Raw genomic sequence first — 21,462 nt, 5'->3', positions numbered from 1 at the left:
TCTGTATTTGTTGGACACACCATGCTGGCCTCCCCTGAGCTTGTTTAGTATGTGATCCCTCTTTCATCCACAGTATCAAGAGTGACTTTGATAAAATATAGAAGCTGGTGCTAGAAACTTAAAGAATAATGAAATCTATTTAAGTAAAGAGGAGGAGATGGGTGAGGGGTTTTCATCCAAATAGAGCTCTGCTTCCCCAAGATTGAGGAAATGGAATCCTTCTAGAAGAGCAGGTGTTTTTGAACAAACTCATAATTCTCGATTCCACAGTCTTAAGCTATCACTTCAATGAAGTTGATTCCCATGTCCTTATTTCCAACTCCAAAGTTGTTCTAGAGCCAGTGTCTTTACTTTCAACTGCTTTCTAGATTTAGATGATGCATGGTTGGAACTGTATTAGGAGGCCATGTGATTTCCAAAGTGTTGGAAGTAGAAGTCAGTTTGCAAAGATTAAAGAGTAATTGAGAAATGTTTGCAGAAGTTATCTACTCTTTAAAGAAAATTGGCAGTATAGGGTGGTAATAAATAAATAAATAAATAAATAAATAAATAAATAAGTAAATAAATAACATTATTTTAAGTGAATGGAATAAATGAGGGAATATTTTATAGATGAAATAGAAACAGAATATTTTTAAGAAAAGACAAAAGTAACTTTAGAGTGGGTGTTAATTTAAAATTAAAAAAACAAAATAAGAGCTAACAGTGTTTATTTGTAATCAAAGAAATGCAATTCAGGAAGCACAGATTTGGGCAGAAACTCAAATCATGTCCTGATTACAGGGTTAAAGGAAGGGTTTTCTATGAAAAAAGGAAAGGAATAATTATACGGGGAAAAAAAGATTTTCTATTGGTATTGTAAAGCTGAGTTACTCATTAGCTATACATGACTGGTTACTGACTCTATCTTCACATAGAAAGTCCCTAAACATCAATCCTTGTGGTCAGAATGTTCAGCTAACTTTACCAACAATTGCTCGTAAAACAATCTTGATTTTAGCCCAGTCCAAAGGTCTGGCCCAGTCTAAACATTTCAAAGTGTCAAAATGCAAGACGTGCCAGGCAGTTCTTCTGGAATGGTGGTTCAAACTCCATTTTGAAATAGCTCCCCTTATGTCAACCTTCAGAGGTGGATATTGAATACATAAAAGAGGGCGGCTTTAAATGGTGGAACTAGAGCCCAGTGTAGGAAAGATGACAATTGAAGAAGTAAGATTTAGTAAAATGCAGTGATACTTATATTTCCAAAGAGGTGTAAAGGGATAAAAGAAGGTGCATAAAAAAGTTAGATTTAATGTGCATAGTTGTATAATTTAAGTATCTCAAATGGACGTTAGCCATTTTAATAAAGTAGGCAATATGGTCAACAGATTGAGAAAAACTGCACAGAGTGGGAGACTACAAGAAATTGGGAAAAGGATTATACTAGCTGCCAAAATGAAGGTACAGGTATAAAATCTACTTAAAATACACCATAGTACTTGTTGGCTCACAATATGGATGAGAAGTTTAACTCACAGACACTTAATGGTTGGCTTCAAGGAGAAAGATGATAATTTCAGATTTAGACATGTTGAATTTGAAGTAATAATAAAATATTCAAAGAGTAACCTGAAGCAGACAATAAGAGCTATCACACCAAAGACAGGAGAGAAATAATAGCTAGATATTGGGTTATGTCAATGTAAGCGAAAAGATTATTGTAGTGAAGTAATGAATTCACATGAATGCCACATAAGCACAGGGGATGCAGTCCTGGAAATGGGAGATCCAAATTAATTACAGTGAACTGTTGTCTTTAAAGATGTTTTCCTGTCATCACATACTGGCGATGTTCTTCTTCCCCTCATCAAATCCTTTTTAGTCATGATTTTGCCTGTGCCCATATTTTTTTCTAGCTTCAATTCACACTACTTCAGTCAATATTCCCAAGCAGCAGTATGTTTAAGATATTCTCTCCCATGTCAAAGCATTTCCACAAATCCTAATTGCCCGATGATCTCTACCACTTGTTTATTCAACCATTTATTTGTTAACATCTTGATCTACTATAAAACCTACATTTTAAAATTTATCATTACACTCTTCCTTTTTGCACTGTGGCAGGCCCAGCAATATAATTTGCACTACTTTTTGTTAGCCATTTTGTATCAAAAACTTTTCCTTACAAACAAAATGGTGTGGAAGTAAAAGAAGCCACAGCAAAGAAAACACATAATTGCAAACAAAACATGACTTAGACTAATGTAATTGAGTGTTTGCAATATGCTGTTCAAATTCTCACTGGCTAAGGGTCAACAGTATAGTCTGTTGCACTTGCTTTCATTGATTGAGACCTTAAGGTCACATTCAAAGCATGGAGATAGATGATAGATATGATGATAGAGACAGAGATAGAGATAGAGATAGATAAAAACTTTCAACTATTATCATTTATGATAATATATGAATCCCATACTATTTGTTATTTAAAATTAGGAAAATATTTATAGATGCACATTGTAACAAGTCAGCATGGTCTGGCCACTATTAAATGGCATATGAACATAAGAGCTTAGTGGGGGAGATTATGGAATGTAAATATGAAAAGACAAAGGTCTTTGCTTTATGGTATATTTACACTTTGAGCCCCAGAAAAGGTGGAGAACGAAAACACATGTTCATTAAGGTTATTACAATGCTGTCCAAGGCAGAACCTTGTGTGATTCCTACTTGGGAAAGGAAGAACAACCATCTGTGGAGACTTAGAATAATTAAGGACACAGGCTCTGCAACTGACAGATTTCGTTTAGACTCCTTATTTGTCACTTATCACTCACTATATAATCTCTTTGGCATCTCACAAGTCCCTAAGGGTAACCACAGTAGAATTTTTTTTATGCAAAGAGCTACAATGTACTAAGGTTTTAACATGAGGAATATAATACCTAGCTGTTATGTATGAGTAATATAAAGAAAGACTGAGCAGAGAAAATGCAAAAAGTGTTTTTTCAAAAAATATCTCCAAATCCAACCAGACTAATAAATGAGATACATTTTATTTTAATTCCTCAGGATGAAATTAGACAGTTACACTATATATTGTATATATACACTAAATTATAATGTGTGTATAATTTTATATGTTCAAAAACTTTTTCCTAGCCAATATACAATAAGCTCTTATTAACTTTTTTATTCACCTTTGTTTTTAGCTAATTGTCTTGTTAAAGACCTAATTGCTGAAATTCTACATTTTTGTACAAATGAGCAGTTATCTTCGAAAGATTATCTTCTAAGTATATGTGGCTATGAAGAATTTTTACAGAAGTAAGTATCTTATTAAAGTAATTTTTGAGCTTTGTTATAACCTGTGTTAGGCAGCTCTTCTTTTTTTTTCTTTTAAACAGACTTTGTACAAACAATATACTCTTCTAACCAGAATAATTAAATCAGTTAAATCAGCCGCCCTAAAGGTGACTTTGAAATTTTATGAGTCACATTTACAGTCTTATTCTTGGTTCTATTTTGTATTTAGTGTACTTATGGTAATGTGTACTTAAGTGATCTGTGACTAGGGTGACTAACCATCTCAGTATGCCCAGGACTGAGGGGGTTCCCAGGACTGAGGGGGTTCCCTTTCAGTTTTGACATCAAGAAACTCCTGGGCAAACCAAATTACCTTAGCTCTAATAAAGCTTATTAGTACTGATCACAATTTAAAAAAATAAATTATTTTGTAATAAGTAATTTTTTAATTTGGAATAATATCAGTACATTGATAAAATACTGATTTCTAAAAATATGTAGGGTTTGAGTATGAGTATTATAACATATCTATAAAAGAGTAGTTTTAAAACACTTTCATTTATTTGTTCAGGAAGCTTTTAAAATACTGAGAAAAGTCTGTTCTCTTGTATGTCAACTGCCAATACTTATTTGATAGAAAACTCACCTTCTCTTAATGTACCTCAATAACTATAATCCTGAAGTTCCTTAAAGATCAACCTTGAAAATATAACACAACTTTAAGAAAACAAATATTTCTCTGCTAGTGTTGCATAATTATTCTAAACAGGAAAGAAATAAATAATAAAATATTCAACAAAATGAATTGCCATTGACATTTTCCCTTTTTGTTTCTATGAGTATCTAAAGATTGACAACAGTCTCATGGAGGTAAAACTGTACTTTTCTTTTGAAATATCCACTGTCACTGTCATTATTATTCTACCATCAATATGCTTGAAAATATCTTGTAGGTAATTTGGTGAAACAAACGGTATTATCAGCAAGTACAGTCTTTTATTAAGAAATGTGAACTGTGACTTTTAAAGCTAATCATTTGCGTTTTTGTGTTCCCAGTTATAACCAAATATTAATAAATATTTATATGCAATCACAAATGTTTTGCTGCATGAAGGTCACAGATAGTCCCCTTTTTCCCTGTCTATTTAAACCTATTAACACACTCAATGACAAGGCTGCTACTACTACCTTTTACCAACATATGGTTTTGATAGCATATCAAACAGGCAAGGAGAAATACTTAAGTAATGTAATCTTATACTGAATAATCATTAAAATTTACTCTTTTGTGTGCATAAGTCTCCAAATGTACATCTGGACTTTGGCTAATTCAAACATTAGATGCAAAAAACAAGAAATATTATCAAATACGTTTATCTATCAGTAAGACATATCACCTCAAAAGCAAAACTATTAAAGAGATAGAAATTTGGAAAAGTATAATGTAGAGAAAATTTATAATTGAACTTCACTTAATTACCGTTTTGAAAGGATAGTCATCTATAATGAGTTGGCTCACCTGTTGACTACTAAATATGTTGTATATACCATTTTACTCTTTTTTCCTTCTTAATATGAACATAATAGATTTCTAAAATGTTTTCGTAGTCATTTATATCTATTAAAAATTCATTTACCTGGTTTTATTAAAATAGGAAAGTTGCCAAGTATTAGTATGGATTAATTATAGTCATTTATTCCCAAATGGAAATTGAAGGATATGTATGTTTCAGGAATTTGCTTACTATTTGAGAATAGCCCACCTATATTGATATAATTTATTTTAATAAGCAGAATATTCATTACTCTTGTTTCTAACATCTAAATCATTCAAAATTTTTAAAGTTCATTCCTATGCAATTTATCTAAAAATGTGTACTTAAATACTTGGAAATCTGTTCATAAATTTTTCTACAGCAGGAATACAGGTAACATGTACTAAGATAATAATACAATAAGTAATAATTTGGACTCTAACAGTTACAGTACCACAATTCCTCTGGAGTATCTGACTACCTTGATTGTAATAATAATTAATAATAATAAAAATAGCAATTTAGCAAGTGCTAATTATTTGCTTACCTTATAATGGGTCAACATCTAAATCTTATAACATCGGGACAGTAGATAATATAATAACCCCTCTTTTATGGATGGGCTGTCTGCAGCTTTATTCAAAGTCACACAACTAGGGAGCTGGTAGAGTGAAGTCTGAATTCAAACCTTGGTTTCGTTGACACTGTGGCCCTGGTTGTTAACTGCAAAACAATGCTGCAAAAGCTCGTGATTGTAATACAAAAAATAGCAAATGGTTCTTTATGTTAGAACAAAGGGTGGAAAATATATGAAGTTCATGGGTGTCTTCAGGGACAGGGGTACAAGAATTGAATAATCTAATTCAACTCCTACTGAGAACCACACGTGTGCAAAGCATTTAGTTAATCACTGAGAATACAAAGATGAGTTATGTATATAATCCTTGCCCTCTTCCTTGGCTAAGAATTCATAAAGTCATGTAATCAGTCATTACAGTGCCCTATTATGAAGGCAGTGTTATTATTATTATTATATACCAATTGCTTCTAGATCACAGAGGAGAGAGGAACTAATGCCAAGTATATGAAACTGCTGCACAGAAAAGTCAATGATCAACTTGTACTTAAAGGATAAGTACCGAGGAAAGAAACCAGTACAATATCATATAATGTTAATAGCTTTAGAATATATAAACTGCACTTAAATTGTATTTTTAAAAATAATTACCAAGAAAAAGCAGACTAAGAATGTGACTAGAAATTCAATGGAAAGAAATTATTTAGAGTTTAACCTAACTAACAACAAACATGCAATTAAAACAATGAGATGTCATTTTTGCCTGTCAAATCGTTAAAATATGATAAAATTAAGTGGGGAAATGGATAATATCCAAACAGCTGCTAGGAACATACATTGATATAGCACTTGCTGAAGGGAATTTTGTCAAAAATGTGTCAAAAATCTATAAAAATATGTCAAAAACAGATCATCTGTGTTTCGGCAATTCTACAAATATTTCTAAGGAAATAATCATAATTATACAAAAATACTTAGATGTAAAGTATATTCACCATAGCATGATTTCTAATAGTAACAAAAAGAGGAAAAAAACTGAAAAAACTAAATTTCCAATAATACTAACAAATAATGGTTAAACAGGTCATTAATATAAATTTATTGTAATATCACATAAAATTTATAAATGATTAAAATATAGCATCTTATGTCTTGATATAAAAACATGTGTCATAGCTTGAAGGGTGAAAATATATCCTTAAATCTTTTCAAATCACATTTTAATATATTAATTTTTATTAAAACAAGTATATTTCTATTTGAAATACAAAATAAACTCCTATACACTAAAGTGTTAGACTAGTTACATTTGGAAAAGAAATACAATATGGATGATATTTATTCATTTCCTTTTTTAATTTACAAAACTTCTACTATAAGTCTGCCTTTTTTACTATCAGGAGAATAAGAAAATAAATTATTTCTTTTGGGAAAGAAGCATTTAAATGACAGTATCAATAATAAAATGCTTATAAAGAATGAGAACATAGAGTAAGCGACCATTACTGAACTTACGTAAGACTGAGAGAGCTTGGGCTAAAGTTTGCTCTTCCACTTATGAAATCATCATGTGAACCACAAGGCCACCATGGTTCACCAAAAGAACCAGGTCGCAGCATTGGAAAGAACATGTCATAACTTTGAGAGCTCTCACACATATAAAAATGTGTTTGGTTAATAAATCATTCATTCAGAGTATCTTGAGCTACTTCAATTTAGTTTTCAGACCTCCTTCAAGGTACTTTTCCCCACATTTTAATATTAATTTTGTTTTTACTCCTTAATGGTTAACTTTAATAATAATCATTATTGCTATTATTACTATTATTATTATTCATACAAACTTGCATTTGGTTCTAACCAATAACTGTACTAGAACAAATGTCCTAATATGTGAATACTCTATAATATATACCTTCGTTTGAAAGTAATTCCACAAAGAGCTTGTGCTAAATAAAAGGTTGTTTATTATTGAAAATTACATGTAAGAATTATGGCATATTTTAGTCATAAGCTTTCTAAAAGTTTTGTGACTGTGCAAGCATCATTAACCAATAGACTTGATAAAAAGACTCACTAAGCTGTGGCACAATTAGTCCAAGAAAGCATGGCGAATCAGAACTAAATGCAGGTATATAATTTCATTATACCTAAAACTATAATAGTCAATACACGGCTATCAAGCTATTTTTGTTACTCAAAAGTATTACTTCTAAAAGCTAAGAATTATCAAATCACTGCCCCATCACCACCACCAATTTTGAATTAAGTGAGGTTTAAATAACCTAGTACTTTGTTTTCCTTAAATAAAGTAAAGGAATTAGGTAGAAAATATTTGAATTATGTTGTATTTCAAATTAGCTGATCATCTTATTAAGGCTTAAATGTGCTATTTTATTCTTAGCTCTTGAATGTTTTGTATTAGTAAAGTCTACAAAATGTTTCTCCCCTGGAAACTTGTGAAAAAAAATAATCAAAACTTGAAATGGAATAATATCTGTATGTTTTATCTCTTGGGTTGGTGACTATATTACAAATTTTACATACCATACCCCAAAAAGAACTCCTTGGAGGTTAGTATATATTTTTGCAAAAGATACAAAGTTCCAGCTTCAGTGCTACATTTCTTCATTTCTTTATGTTGACTTTCTGTCTTAATTAACGTCATTTATATAGATTGTTATGCTACAACTTTATTGTCTTTTGTGAATTCACAGCTTAACAGAGAGGTCATAATATATTTGAAAATTGTTATAAAACATTTCTTCAAGATTTAAACATAACTTCCATTGCAGTATATTAAATTTTATTTTATTTTTGAATTTTAAAAAGTATATGTACCTTGTATGTAAGGAATGTAACCATATTCAAGTGGAGAGGCATGAGAGACAGTGGCCTTTTAACAGGCTGGAGGTAATTCTTAAGAAAAATGGAGTATTTGAATGGATGTGTTTAGATCTCTTAGGTCCAAGTTCTCTCTTGAGTAGCAACTGTTGGTATCCACTTATGCCTGGTGGAGTGTCTCTGTTCAAAACCATGACTCTCCTCTACTAACCACCCCATGACTGTAAGCCTTAATTTAGAATTTAACCTATGCTTGCATATCCAAGTCATGAAGTTTAACTTTCCCTATTTATGGTTCCCCTGAGAGAAAAGTAACAACAAACTTGAGGAGCACTAGTTGAGGAAAACAGCATATCACCTATCTTTACGCTGTCAGCAACAAATACCACATTGCATATAAAATCCAAGCTGTTTACAAAGCTTACTAGAATTAAAAATATGGTAGATGTAACATCACAGAAATTTTGAAATGGCAACTACCAAAGGAACGTGTGCGTGCATGTGTGCACACACACATAAATATTTGAAAAATGCTCTGTGGAGTATTATAGTACTATTATTTTAATATGTTTTACACTCACTTTACATTTCTTAGTCAATCTAAATATTAAAAGACAGCTTAATTACTGAGTTTTCTTAAATGCCTTTAATAGTTGCCAGCAATCTTGGGTCTCAATATTTCTAAAATCAAATTGAAATATTTTCTATATGTGACTGTAATATTTCACAATACATTTCTGTGACTAGTTACTACACATCAGAATGGGCATTTAAAGCTATTTATTCTAAAAACAATAAAGATATATACTTATTCTAAAAAAAAATAAAGATATATACTTATTCCAGTAAAAGAGTAATGTTCATAACTGCATTTACAAGGATGCCTAGGCTGATGGGAATCAATATTCATAGGTTGGACATTATTTAGGATGTCTTGTTTTGCCTATAGGACAAATCTGAAGTATTTGCATATCGCTTTTTGGTGTTAAGGTCATTAATCTCTCTGTATATAAACATACTACTATGGAAGTACTTTAAAGTAACATGAGCTACTTATGAATATGACATAGGAGCAATTATGTGCAAGGATTCAGCATTTTGGTATTCATCTTAAATGACAGGTATATTCATAACAGCTCACAAGACAATAACTAGCACTGTCTTGTGCTAGTTACTATTGGTTGAGAGAATAAATCGATGTGCAGTTTCATATGTACTAGTACATATGAAAAAAAGCAATTTTTCATTGTATCATATACATTCATTTCATTTAACAGTTGAAGTTTTTCACATGATTACTAAATAAAACTACTAAGCACCTATATTTGAAATGTTATCAGATTGAGAAAAATACCTTATGTGTAAAATCTGAACTAGATAATTCCAATGTTCACATTATAAGCATAGTAATACACACAATGGCCTGTTGTTTTAGTGCTCAAACCCTACTCTTCACATCACCCATCTTAGCCATGGTATTTTTTGCTTCTCCTTCTCTTGGCGTGGTAGCCTTTCTTCTCTATTTTCTGATACTACCATTTTCAAACACAAATTTATTTTCCTTACTTCATGTATTAATTAAAGTCTACATACTACCACCTTTCCCTCTATTCTTTAATGCTTTATTTTCTTTTTTTCTCTTTCATTTTCTCTAGATCATCGCTATCCCATAGAAATATAATGTGGGCCACATAATTATTTTAAGTTTCCTACTAACCACATTTAAAAAATACAGAAAGAAACAGGTGGAAATAAATGTTAATGCATTATGTTATTTAGCTCAATATACACAAAATATTATCACTTTGACATGTAATCAAAAAAAAATATTGAGCAATTTTACATTACTGTTTTGTGCTAAATCTTCAAAAGGGTATTTATTTTATGGTTACAGCGCATCATAATTCAGACCAGCCACATTTCAAGTGTTCAGTAGCCACATGTGTCTAGTCACTATATTGAAGAATGTAGCTTTAGAAAATCAAAAACTAATCGATCAAAATTGCCAAGTAGGGTGACGGCAAAGTGGTGAATAGTAGCTTATAGCTTTTCTAAAGTGCGATGTTATTGGAGGCTCTCAAGTCTTTTCAAGAACATCAGAGACTTAATCTTAGATGACAATTCTAGCATAGAAATAGGTTTTTGTTATTGCTAACACACATGAAAACAAGTATTTAGTATTTTAGACATGATAACTGGAAAAATCATGTTCTAAATGCAATCTGTAATATACCATGTTTCTGTAATATGAATTATCTTATTCATAGAAATGACATTAATACATGTACATTTTTCTGGCATATTAATGATTTGCTCCACCAAGTAATAATGGTGGCCGAATGCAAAGCACACAGGAAGATGCTGGAGATGACAGTATTTTACAGTAACCAGTGACTTCTCACCCAACATGTATTGCTTCTCAACTTGGCCTCAAACTCTATCTTGAAAAAGCTTATCACAGAATTCTCCACAATATTTGTGCATTTTTCCCTCATCTCTACATTCAGCAGCATCAAAACTTTCTTACATCCTCTTTCACTAAGCTGAAGACATTTTTTAAAGCCATCTTTTATTTATTATAATATTTCTTTACATTTTTGAAGTTAGATGTGTCGTTTTAAAACTGTGCTAGTGTTTTTATTATGGTGTGTGTGTGTGTGTGTGTGTGTGTGTGTGTGTGTGTGTATGTGTGTGTCCTCTGGTTAGAAACCTGTATTGCTTTGAGTGGTCTCTCCCACCTGTATTTTCCATGAGACCTATTTTTAACCTACAATTTGCAGAACACCTCACCCTATCCTTTCATAAAAAGAAACATGTGTATCACATTACAGCAGGAATGCTTGAATCTATAAATAAATTTCAAGTATGCTATATTTCCTCCAAATATTTATGTTCTAAACTCTGGTCTTACTTTGTTGAAGCCAAAGTCCTTATTTGTAAAATGAGAGAGGTATACAAGAACAGTACTTCTTTTCCAGTTTTTGAGATCTCTCTTCATGCAAAGTTATACATGGCATTCCCATAATTAAAATGATAATTATACATCTTCAGGCTGAATTAATATGTTACAGTAAAAATGCAAATCTGCCCAGTAGGCCACCACAATTCACATGAAATGGCAGGAAAAATAGTAATGAAAAATCTTCTGGAAAAACAAGAAAGGGAAATAGAATGGGAAGTACAAAACGATAGCAAGGGGATTGTGGAGCCAGGTAAATGTCAAAAATATTTAAAACAGGAGGGGCTTGGGACACTCACTTGACAGCTGTATTAAAAATAGAAAAATTTGTAAGGAATGATGAATTTTCAAAATTAGCTTAAGGAAAAGTATAAAAGTGAACTAGAACATTGAAAAAGGTATAGTTTTAAGCAAATTGCACCAAACCTTCAGGGATTACAGCAGAATTCCACAAGCAAAATCAGCACATAAACTCAACTAATAAATATAATGGAAAAATGTTTGATTTATAATAGAACAGGATCTACAAAATAACTTGCAAAAAGCATAATATGTGTAAGACCTACATGGAAGAAAACTAACACTTTACTCAGGGCATAAAAGAGAACTACAGTGCATGTATTAGGTTGGTGTGAAAGTAATTGCAGTTTAAAAGGTTAAAAATAATTGCAAAAACTGCAATTACTTTTCCACCAACCTAATAGAAATATACTTTTCCTTAAAAGGAGAATACAATATTTTCAAAATATCAACTCTTCTAATATAATTCCATAAGTGAAATATGTCACTATATTAACAATTTCTCTTTAACAATGGTGCACTAATTCTAAAATTGTTCTCAAAGAGAAATTGTGCAAAAATAGATAATATACTTTTGATGACTTTCACTCATTTCTATACATCCAAAATACTCTAGAAAATTAAATAATTGATGTAATTTGATATTGGTACATGAATAGATGTATGGATTAACAGAATATTTAAAGTCCAGAAACAGGTTAGATATTTATAAAAATTGGCTATGTGTTAAATATAAAAGGTCAGAGATTAAAAGATGTTCTTATTAATTAGGGATGTTTGAGAAAGGTTCTATTATATTGGAAGAAATATCTAAAATTGGAGCTGTATTATTTATCACTCTTTACCTTACAAATGCATTCCAGAAAGATTGAGGAAATACATATAAAGAGTAAAAAAGAAAGTGTTGCTACAAAAAATTAAGTTGAATTCATTAAAGCTAATTCATAAAGAGTAATCATTAAAAACTTTTACTGCTAAATTAAATGTGGAAGAAATAAATCGAAAAGATTAGAACAATAATTGTAAAACTCTAACCCATTCCTCCATTCATGTTGCTCCTCAAGCCCAAGCATGTGCTCTTTATTAAAGAAGCTGGATTGTCTGAAACAAACTCATGAATACTGAGAACTGATGGCTGCCAGATGGGAAGGGAGTTGGGGAGATGTGTGGAAAAGGTGAAAAACTAAGAAGTACATATTGCCAGGAATAAAATTAGTAATGGGATATAAAGCCCAGCATAGGCAATATAGTCAATAATATTGTGATAACTATATGTGGTGCCAGATGGGTACTACACTTATTGTGATCACTTCATAACGTGTAATGTAGTTGTCTAATCGCTGTGTTGTATACCTGAAATTAATATGATACTGTATATCACCTATAATTGAAAAATAAATTTTAAAAAATAATTATTTTTAGAATTTTTTAAATTAAAAAAAGTAGCTGCAACAGGAAATTAGAGATAATTACGTATATACTTGCTTTATGCCAGAAAGAGACATAAAAATGTAATCAACAGACCCCTTCATCCTGTATCACTGGCTGTCTTTATTCTAATATGAAAAGTTTAGAAAGAAATAAAGGCATCCAAATTGGGAATGAAGAAGTTACAATGTCACTTTTTGCAGATGACATGATGCTATATATAGAAAATCCTAAAGACCACCAAAAATCTATTAGAAACAATAAATGAATACAGTAAAGTTGTCAGCTACAAAATCAATGTACAAAAGTCCATTGTATTCTTATATATTAACAATGAAATGGCAGAAAAAGAAATTTAAAAAAAACACAATTCCTTTTTGCAATTTCAACAAAAAGAATAAAATAACTAGGAATAAACTTAACCAAGGATATGGAAGACTTATCTATACTGAAAACTATAAGACATTTTTAAAGGAAATTGAAGAAGACACAAGGAAATGGAAAGACTTTCCATGTTCATGGATTGGAAGAATCAACATAGTCAAAATGGCCATATTACCCAAAAAACTGAAAACAACAAAAGAACAAGACAAACAAATGAAGAAACAAAAACTCATAGACACAAACAATAGTTTAGTGGTTACCAGAGGGTAAGGGTGGGGCAGGGGGTGGTAGATGAGGGTAAAGGTAATCAAATATATGGTGATGGAAAGAGAACTGACTCTGGGTGGTGAACATACAATGTGATATACAGATGATGTATTACAGAATCATACACCTGAAATCTATGTAACTTTACAAACAATTGTCACCCCAATAATCTTTAATTAAAAATAAAATAAATAATCTCCCCCCAAAAAAATTTGGCTATTGAGAGGCTATTTAGATATTTTTAGTTTAAAGGTGAAGTGTTTTAAGATATATGTCTTTTTTATAAGGCTTATCTCTAATTTTTTGATTAACTGATCTACTTTTGTTGGTTTCATCAGGTAAGGGATAAAAGAATCTGAAACTAAAATTTGAATGATCTCTACTTGGGCAATTGTAGGATAATGGGAGAGAACTGAACAGAATAAGCTTAAAGTTTTATTTGACAGTGTGATATAAATAATTATTAAATTGGGGTTGCAATAAAAAACATTTAAGATATGTTTTATTTAAAAAATTAGATAACCACCAGAAGATTAAAAATACATTTATGTCTCCCAAACCTCTAAAGATACAGAAACTCAAAGAAGATTCGATCCCAATAATGAATGAAAATAATTTTTTAAAAAACCACATATGGCTAATATAAACATACTGTGAATACTTTTATCATTTGGACAAGTGGATAGGTTTTAAGTTTTCTTAAAAGAAATAGCAATTGTCAAAATAAAAACATTTACAGAGAATTTAGTAGATGACAACATAGTAATGTTTTATTTGGCTGATATTGCTGGGAATACGTGGTCCCAAATATTTAGTGAATTTTCCAGATAAATAAATATATCACCTTAAAGGCCCTAAAATCTTAATGTAAGTGTTTTTCTTCTGAATTTTTTTATGTATTTAACCAAGATCCTTAAACAAAGTAGATTAATATAATTCATCCTTTTTAATGACTCAGTCATTAGAGATATCAACAATTAGAGTAGTAGAGGAGATGATTCAGTAAAAGCCCTACATTTAAAAGAATAGGGACCAGATTTACATCGTTAATCAGTAATTCATTTAATTCATTGTGCTCATCATTTAATATGTGATCAGAAAATAGTTACAGAGATAGACAGAGAGAGAGGGAAAGAGTGAGAGAGGAAGGAAGGAACGAAGGAAGGAAAGAAGGAAGGAAATAAGGAAGGAAGGGGAAGAAAACACATCACGCCACTAGAAATTTCTGAAACAAGAAGGGATTTTTTTCTGTTTAATCTGTTTGTTAATCCTTTGACATAGACATTAATATTGCAACTCTAAAAAGGAAAATACTGATTTTCAGATAGTTTAATTGACCTGCATAAGGTTAGTAAGGAGTTAGTAAATCTGTCTTTAAAGCCCATGACATTTCCACCTCACCACTCTGCTTCTTCCATACCTTGGTTCCCACATATACTTTGTGGCATCATTTAGACCTCCCAGAAGCATGCTGTCCTCGGCCTTCAGATGGCTGGGTAAAACTAACTGTGAATATGTAAAATATTCTTTATTATAACTTATTATGTCCACTCTAAAGGTATCTAATTATTTTTAACTTAACACATTAGAAAATAATTGTAATATCTTGTCATTTAAATTTAATATAATGAGGAGATATATAAAACTAGGGATACACACACAAACACACACACACACACACACGTATGTATATATAAAACTTTTACCAAACTAGGTTCCAAAAATAAAGGAAATACAGTCAGAGAGAAAAATATACACTTAGGGATGTTATGGAAGGAAATAATTTTGTTCATTTTCTTTTCCTTCAGTGATTACTCTTTGGGGAGCCACAAAATATTTCAGAAAGACAAGTCTGTTATTCAACTTAATCTGCAGAAAAATAGGAAAGGTCCAGGAAGGTTATCTCGAAAGGTAAGACCTTTTTAGTATTGGTTTCACTTTGCAAACTGATGATTTTAAGGACAACATTCCCACCTTTATGGATTGTCACCAATTTGGAATTACTTAGCTTAATGAATACATGTTCACTTGAGTATATTTATTAAAACATAATGAAATATTTATCTAAATGCCTGTTGACAATTTAGACTGAAGCGATTACATCAACACATTACTGAAACCTCAGTATAATAACAAATCAATAGATCTCTTGGAAAAATCATTTTTCCAAATGAGAAACTTATTAAGTTACTATATTCATAGTATTCAGGAATCCACTAGGAAGTAAATGGAATAGAAAGTGTGAAGGGGAAACCATTGAAGGAAGAAAAACAACACAACTCTTTTTCTATTAAAAATCTGTTTATGTCTGTGTCAGCAGAGTTTAAATCAGAACAGATTAATATTCATAATATATATAATAAAACTACCTAGGAAAGAATTACTGTGCTTTAATGACACAGCTTCATGCTGTTAAGATATGAATTTTACTCCCTGTGTGACGTCTTGAGTTACTTCAAACCCAAATTGCACAGTATGCAGTGAACTTTGATATTTTGGCAGTTTTTATCTGTGGAATCTTCCAATTATCTGCTTTAAGCAAAATCCCTTCACCTTGTCATTTATATCAGATACAGATTTCCAGTGCATGACTTTTTTGCTTGTCAAGTCTGAGGTGTTTCATCATAAAAAGTGTCAGGTAGTACATTAGGTTGCAATGTATGTATGTGGAATATAACATAATGAGGCCAAAAGAGAGTTGTTTAGAAATATCTTTTGGAGCTGGTTCCCCATTTCAGCCAGTGTTGACAGCTCCAGGGCTATGCATCTGAAATCTCCACAAAGAAACATTATAAAGTACAACTAATACCCAAACTATTAATAAACCTAAAAGTCTTCACAGTGTCCTCAATGTTAACCAAAACAGCTGAAATCATCATGTTTCATTTCAACTTGGAGGAAGAGAGAAAATGCATAATTCTAATTCCGTGTTTCCCTGAAAATAAGACCTAGCCGGACCATCAGCTCTAATGTGTCTTTTGGAGCAAAAATTAATATAGGACCCGGTCTTATTTTACTATAATATAAGACCGGGTCTTATGTAATATAAGACCGGGTCTTATATTAATTTTTGCTCCAAAAGACACATTAGAGCTGATTGCCCGGCTAGGTCTTATTTTCAGGGAAACAGGGTTTCTAATCTTGCTTAGAAGTCCTGTGTTGCTAAAAACAAAAAACTTATCTCGTTCATAGTAATTCACAGATCACTAACACTTCAGTTTCATGTAAATTAAGGTTTATTCTTAAATCCATATAACTCCACTACTTTAATATAATATATATGGAGCATATATTTTATGTCTGGGACTTGAATATTTTTATCACACTTACTCTTCACAATAATTCTATGTAGTAAATACCACTACGGAAAATAAAGAAAGAAAATCACAGGCAGCTCCCTGACTTCCCCCAGATCTTACTCGTGAAACTGGTGAGCAGAGGCGCACGGATCTGCGCCCAGTCAGTGAGTCTCCACAGCCCATAACTTACGCCAGCAACTTACTCAAAAGTTTTAGTGTGAGTTTCAGAGCAATTGGTCAAAGTTCTAGCTTTACATATATATAAATATATATATAAATATATATATATATATATATATATATATATATATATATATATATATATATATGTTTTCTTTGTTTTCTTTTGTTTTGTTTCACAGCTATATCCACATACCCCAATGCCTGGGGCATGACAGGTGTTCAAAGATAATTAATCATATTAAGTGCCAGGCACTGTTATCAGGGCTTTCATGTATTAATGTGCAATGGCCCAAGAGAAAAAAAAAGTGATAATTATTATTCTTTTTCATTTTATATAAATAAAAGTACTGAAAATGTAAAAGATTATTTGAATGGGCCAATGTCTTACAGCTAATAAATAAAGGAGATGGGATTCGAGCAAGGCTAGTCTGGTCATAGAGCTCACTATGCATATGCCATCTAATATGGTATCTTTGGGTTGTTGTCATCAACACTGTTGTCATATACAGGGACAAGCATGTAGTCGTCTCTGGGTGTAAAGTATATACTTGCCACTAGAAACGCCTGGTTTTAATGTGTCATTCAGATCACAGAGGGAATTAAGTTACATGGTTCTTTTTTTCGTTTCATGGTTCAACTTCTGAATATTTCCTACAAGGAATATCGCCAACTCTAGGCTAATTCAGCAACTCATAGGTAAAGAGTCTAAATGCCATTTTTCACGCACTTTTCCTAGCACTGAGACTGTTATTTACAGATTGATAATATGCTTGATGGCATAGGTATTTGTGTGTTCTCTCATATTCACTATGTAACTGCTGTGTACTAAGCTCTGTACTAACAAGGAGAGCAGTAAACAAAATCAACAAGATCTCAGCCCACAAACGACTGAGAGTCCAGGGGATTGAACCGGCTTTTACACTCAATTAAGAATAGCGGTGGTCTCCACAGAGACTATGAAAAAGACATTCCATGTCTCTATTTCCCCAAATCCTGGCTATGTCAGGATATTTTTAGCAACATATTCCAAAAGATAAGACATTACATTTTAGTAAGATCTATAAGGGTTTACTTCCAGGTACTGTGCTAAGTATACTATATGTATAAAATCTAATAATTAATACATCAAATATTTATTGAGCATTTTTACATACTGTATATACAGTACTTGCCCTTAAGGATCTTATATAGCGAAGAAACTGTTTAGTGAACTTACTTGTAGTTCATAATTATGTTTCAGAAAACATTTATGTACAAACTTGTCTGTTCATTGGACAAAGAACAACTGAGCACCTACCATGCACCAGGCACGATTCTAAACACTGGACATATGAAGGCAAACAAGACATCTCAATACTTGTTTTAGAACGTAGAGTTCATAGTAAAGGAGACAGACAATAAACAAATATTCATAAAAAGTCTGATAGGAATATATGCTTTGAAAGAAAAGATAGCTATGCTTTTAGAGTGTGGAGTAGGAGGACCTGGTGTAAATGAATACGAAGGGCTAGGAGTACTGATTATTTTTATGCGTAAATCATAGAGCATATAAGCCTAACTCCGAACATAGGAATAGGAATGTTAAATTTACTGATTTTGCATCTTGTTTAAAAGCTGAGATTCTGGATTCCTACTGCCAAATCCAAAATCTGCTCTTGGACAAATTATTAAATTCTCTGCACCTTAGTTTTCTCATCTAAAAAAAAAAAAATGTGAACAATAATAGCACTTACCTAATATGGTTGTTCTAAGAACTCAGTTAGGAAACTTAAATGAAGAGCTTAAGTCAGTTCCTGCACCTAGTCAGGACTATATAGTATTAGTTACTGATGTCATGAAATTAGGGTGTTAGACTACATGATATTATAGACTTTTACTATGAAAAACTCTATATGGTAAAGAGAAAGTGAATGTTCTCCTCTCATGATTCTCTGTGATTTCTACAATTTTAGCTGAAAGAAAAATATTTATGAACAATTATATTTTCTTTCTTATAAAACAACATAAACGTGGGTTGATAATGTTATTTTTATATGAGTAGGAATATAATCATTATTATCATTCTATTAAATGTATTGATAGCATTGCTTTTCAGTAGATACTTTAGAGTTCTCTAATTGTAAAGGGCATTGCAAAATTTATCATCTCAGATGCTTTTCTTATTTTAAACGTGCTTGTATTATAATGAAATATGGTAATTTAATTCTTGTTCCATGAGATTATTCACAAAACAGGTTGATAGTCTTTAGATATCATTCTAGATTTCAAAATTTTTAAATCCCCATCTTAATGATATATGATGTAAATGACTCTCTAAAAAAATGTTGTTCTCTATCTCTCTTAAATTTCAGCAAAAATATTGCCAACATTGTACATATTGATCATAAAATCAAGATTTTGTTCTAGCTCAAGCAAACATTCACCAAACCTTTACAACAATATAATTTTGTATGAAAAAAATGCTTTAACTTTTTTCTTAAGATGAAGGTATGGCCTTCAGTTTTGGAGAAAAGTAAAGTACATGATATATTCCATGGACAACTGTTGAACCATTTCTCAGCCTTTTGAGATTCTTTAAATATTTTTTTTTGTAAGTGACAATATGACAATGGCTAATTGCCCCCCCCCAAAAAAGAAAATCATTTCTGGAAGCCAAGTAAAATGCTTTTAAAATGAATGTGATTATGCTATACAGAAAGATGCAACTAAGTCATATATTTATATGCTTGCTTTGGTTTTAATTTCTGAAAGTAGGAAAGTGCCAAATATTACAGTTGAAATCTTATTATCTCTTTTGGCTCTAGTCTTAATTTTTTAATTCCCCTCCCCTTTTACTCTGCTTTCTATATCTAAAGTTTAGTTTTCTCTGATGCAGGAAAAAAAAAAAAAAAGTCTTACCACTATCACACTTTCAAATTTAGTCATCCCAGTCACTCTAGATGTAAATTCCTAGAGAGTAAGCCTCATGTTTTCAAGTTCCTTAGCATTTTCACAAAGTATGTTTTTTTTTAAATAACGTGCACTCAACATATTGCGTTATAGTGACCTTATTCTCACCATCTAAGTTAGTTTCCTTCTTCCTCACAAAACCACACAATATAAAACTTAATTTACCTTAATTTGACCTTAAGCCACATAAAGAGTTTTCCCTCTAACGTTTTCTGTCAGAAACTCGAATAGACAATTTCTAAAATAGATTATGTGTTGACATAAAAGATTACTTGCACCTCAAGAATTAAGGGACACCCTCAGCTCCCAAACTTAACGCCACCGTGTGGTGAAATCATGCAATTATGACGTAGTATATTGCATTCCCCTCTGCACACTTGATAAGGTTTCCAGGAAAGCCCTTGCAGAAGAGCTAACCAAGAAGTTATGGTATGAAAGTGTGTGTGTGTGTGTCTCTGTGTGTGTGTGTGTGTGTGTATGTACCACAGGACTGACTCATTTTACGATGAGTAGTTCCTGGGAGAACGATCACAATGCCACCTGATGACAACTCCTGGGATTTATACCTATCAGTATCAGTAGTTGTAATTCATTAGAATAATTTAATGTTCATGAAATGGAAAGTTCTCTTAACTCATGTTTTGGCAGCAAGATGTGGTAAACCTGAAAACTGGAGGAGTTCATTCAGCAACCGATCTGGCAAGCTGTCAAGTCCTATGCTGCCATGGCATCTGTGATCTAAACGTAAAGAAAATGTGCACATATGTGGGAGACCTAGTGTCTGCAAAACTGCCTTCCTGCTAGGAGAAATTAATGTTTGACCTTGATGATGTCAGGAGTTTTTCCAACTGTCTGTGAGGTTTATCCTCAACTAAAGCTCAGCTTTCTTTTTTACTTTTGAAAAGAATGCTTATACAGTTAAAGAGAGTTTTGTAAGGTCTGTAAAACAAAATATTAAAATGATGAATGAAGGTTATCAAAGAGGTGAACAAAATGACAGCAGGAAGTTACAGACCTATTTTTATCTGGTATTCAATCCTATTCACTCTATAAATATTAATTTATTCTGCTGTCTACAGCATGAAGATGACCACAGTCAGTTTTATCTGAACCAACTTCTAGAATTCATGCATATTTGGAAAATATCCAGGTAAGGCATTTTATTTCTGTTCCAAGACTACTTTCTGACTGAGTTTTCAAGTGCCAACATTTTTCAGTTGACTGTAAAAACTGTCCTTTCACTAGTACCATGAAAGCTATTGTACTTTTAATAGATATCTCCCTTCGGCAGATTCTGCTAATAATTGTATATTTCTCACAGCTATTCAGATACAGTTGAAGAACTGCTAACACCTTCCAGAAAAATCTAACAATCATTTTAAAATATCTCCGCTACAAGTTATTACATTTTCAATGATTTTTTTCTCATTCATTTTGTGAATTTGAGTG

General features: G+C 31.7%; 1 protein-coding gene across 1 annotated transcript in view; it reads left to right on the top strand.

Moving 5' to 3' along the window:
* Positions 1–21,462, top strand: part of PIK3C2G (phosphatidylinositol-4-phosphate 3-kinase catalytic subunit type 2 gamma) — a 276,245-nt gene that overhangs the window by 23,927 nt on the left and 230,856 nt on the right. Inside the window, exons 5-7 of the mRNA XM_019744695.2 lie at positions 3,195–3,309; positions 15,391–15,493; positions 21,093–21,163. Coding sequence (XP_019600254.2) covers positions 3,195–3,309; positions 15,391–15,493; positions 21,093–21,163 — 289 coding nt within the window. The remainder of the gene's footprint in view (positions 1–3,194; positions 3,310–15,390; positions 15,494–21,092; positions 21,164–21,462) is intronic.

Source organism: Rhinolophus sinicus, linkage group LG02, assembly GCF_036562045.2.
Source record: "Rhinolophus sinicus isolate RSC01 linkage group LG02, ASM3656204v1, whole genome shotgun sequence".
Classification (NCBI taxonomy): Eukaryota; Metazoa; Chordata; class Mammalia; order Chiroptera; family Rhinolophidae; genus Rhinolophus; species Rhinolophus sinicus.
Note: the sequence above shows the minus strand (reverse complement) of the source record. Positions and strands in the feature narration are given on the sequence as shown.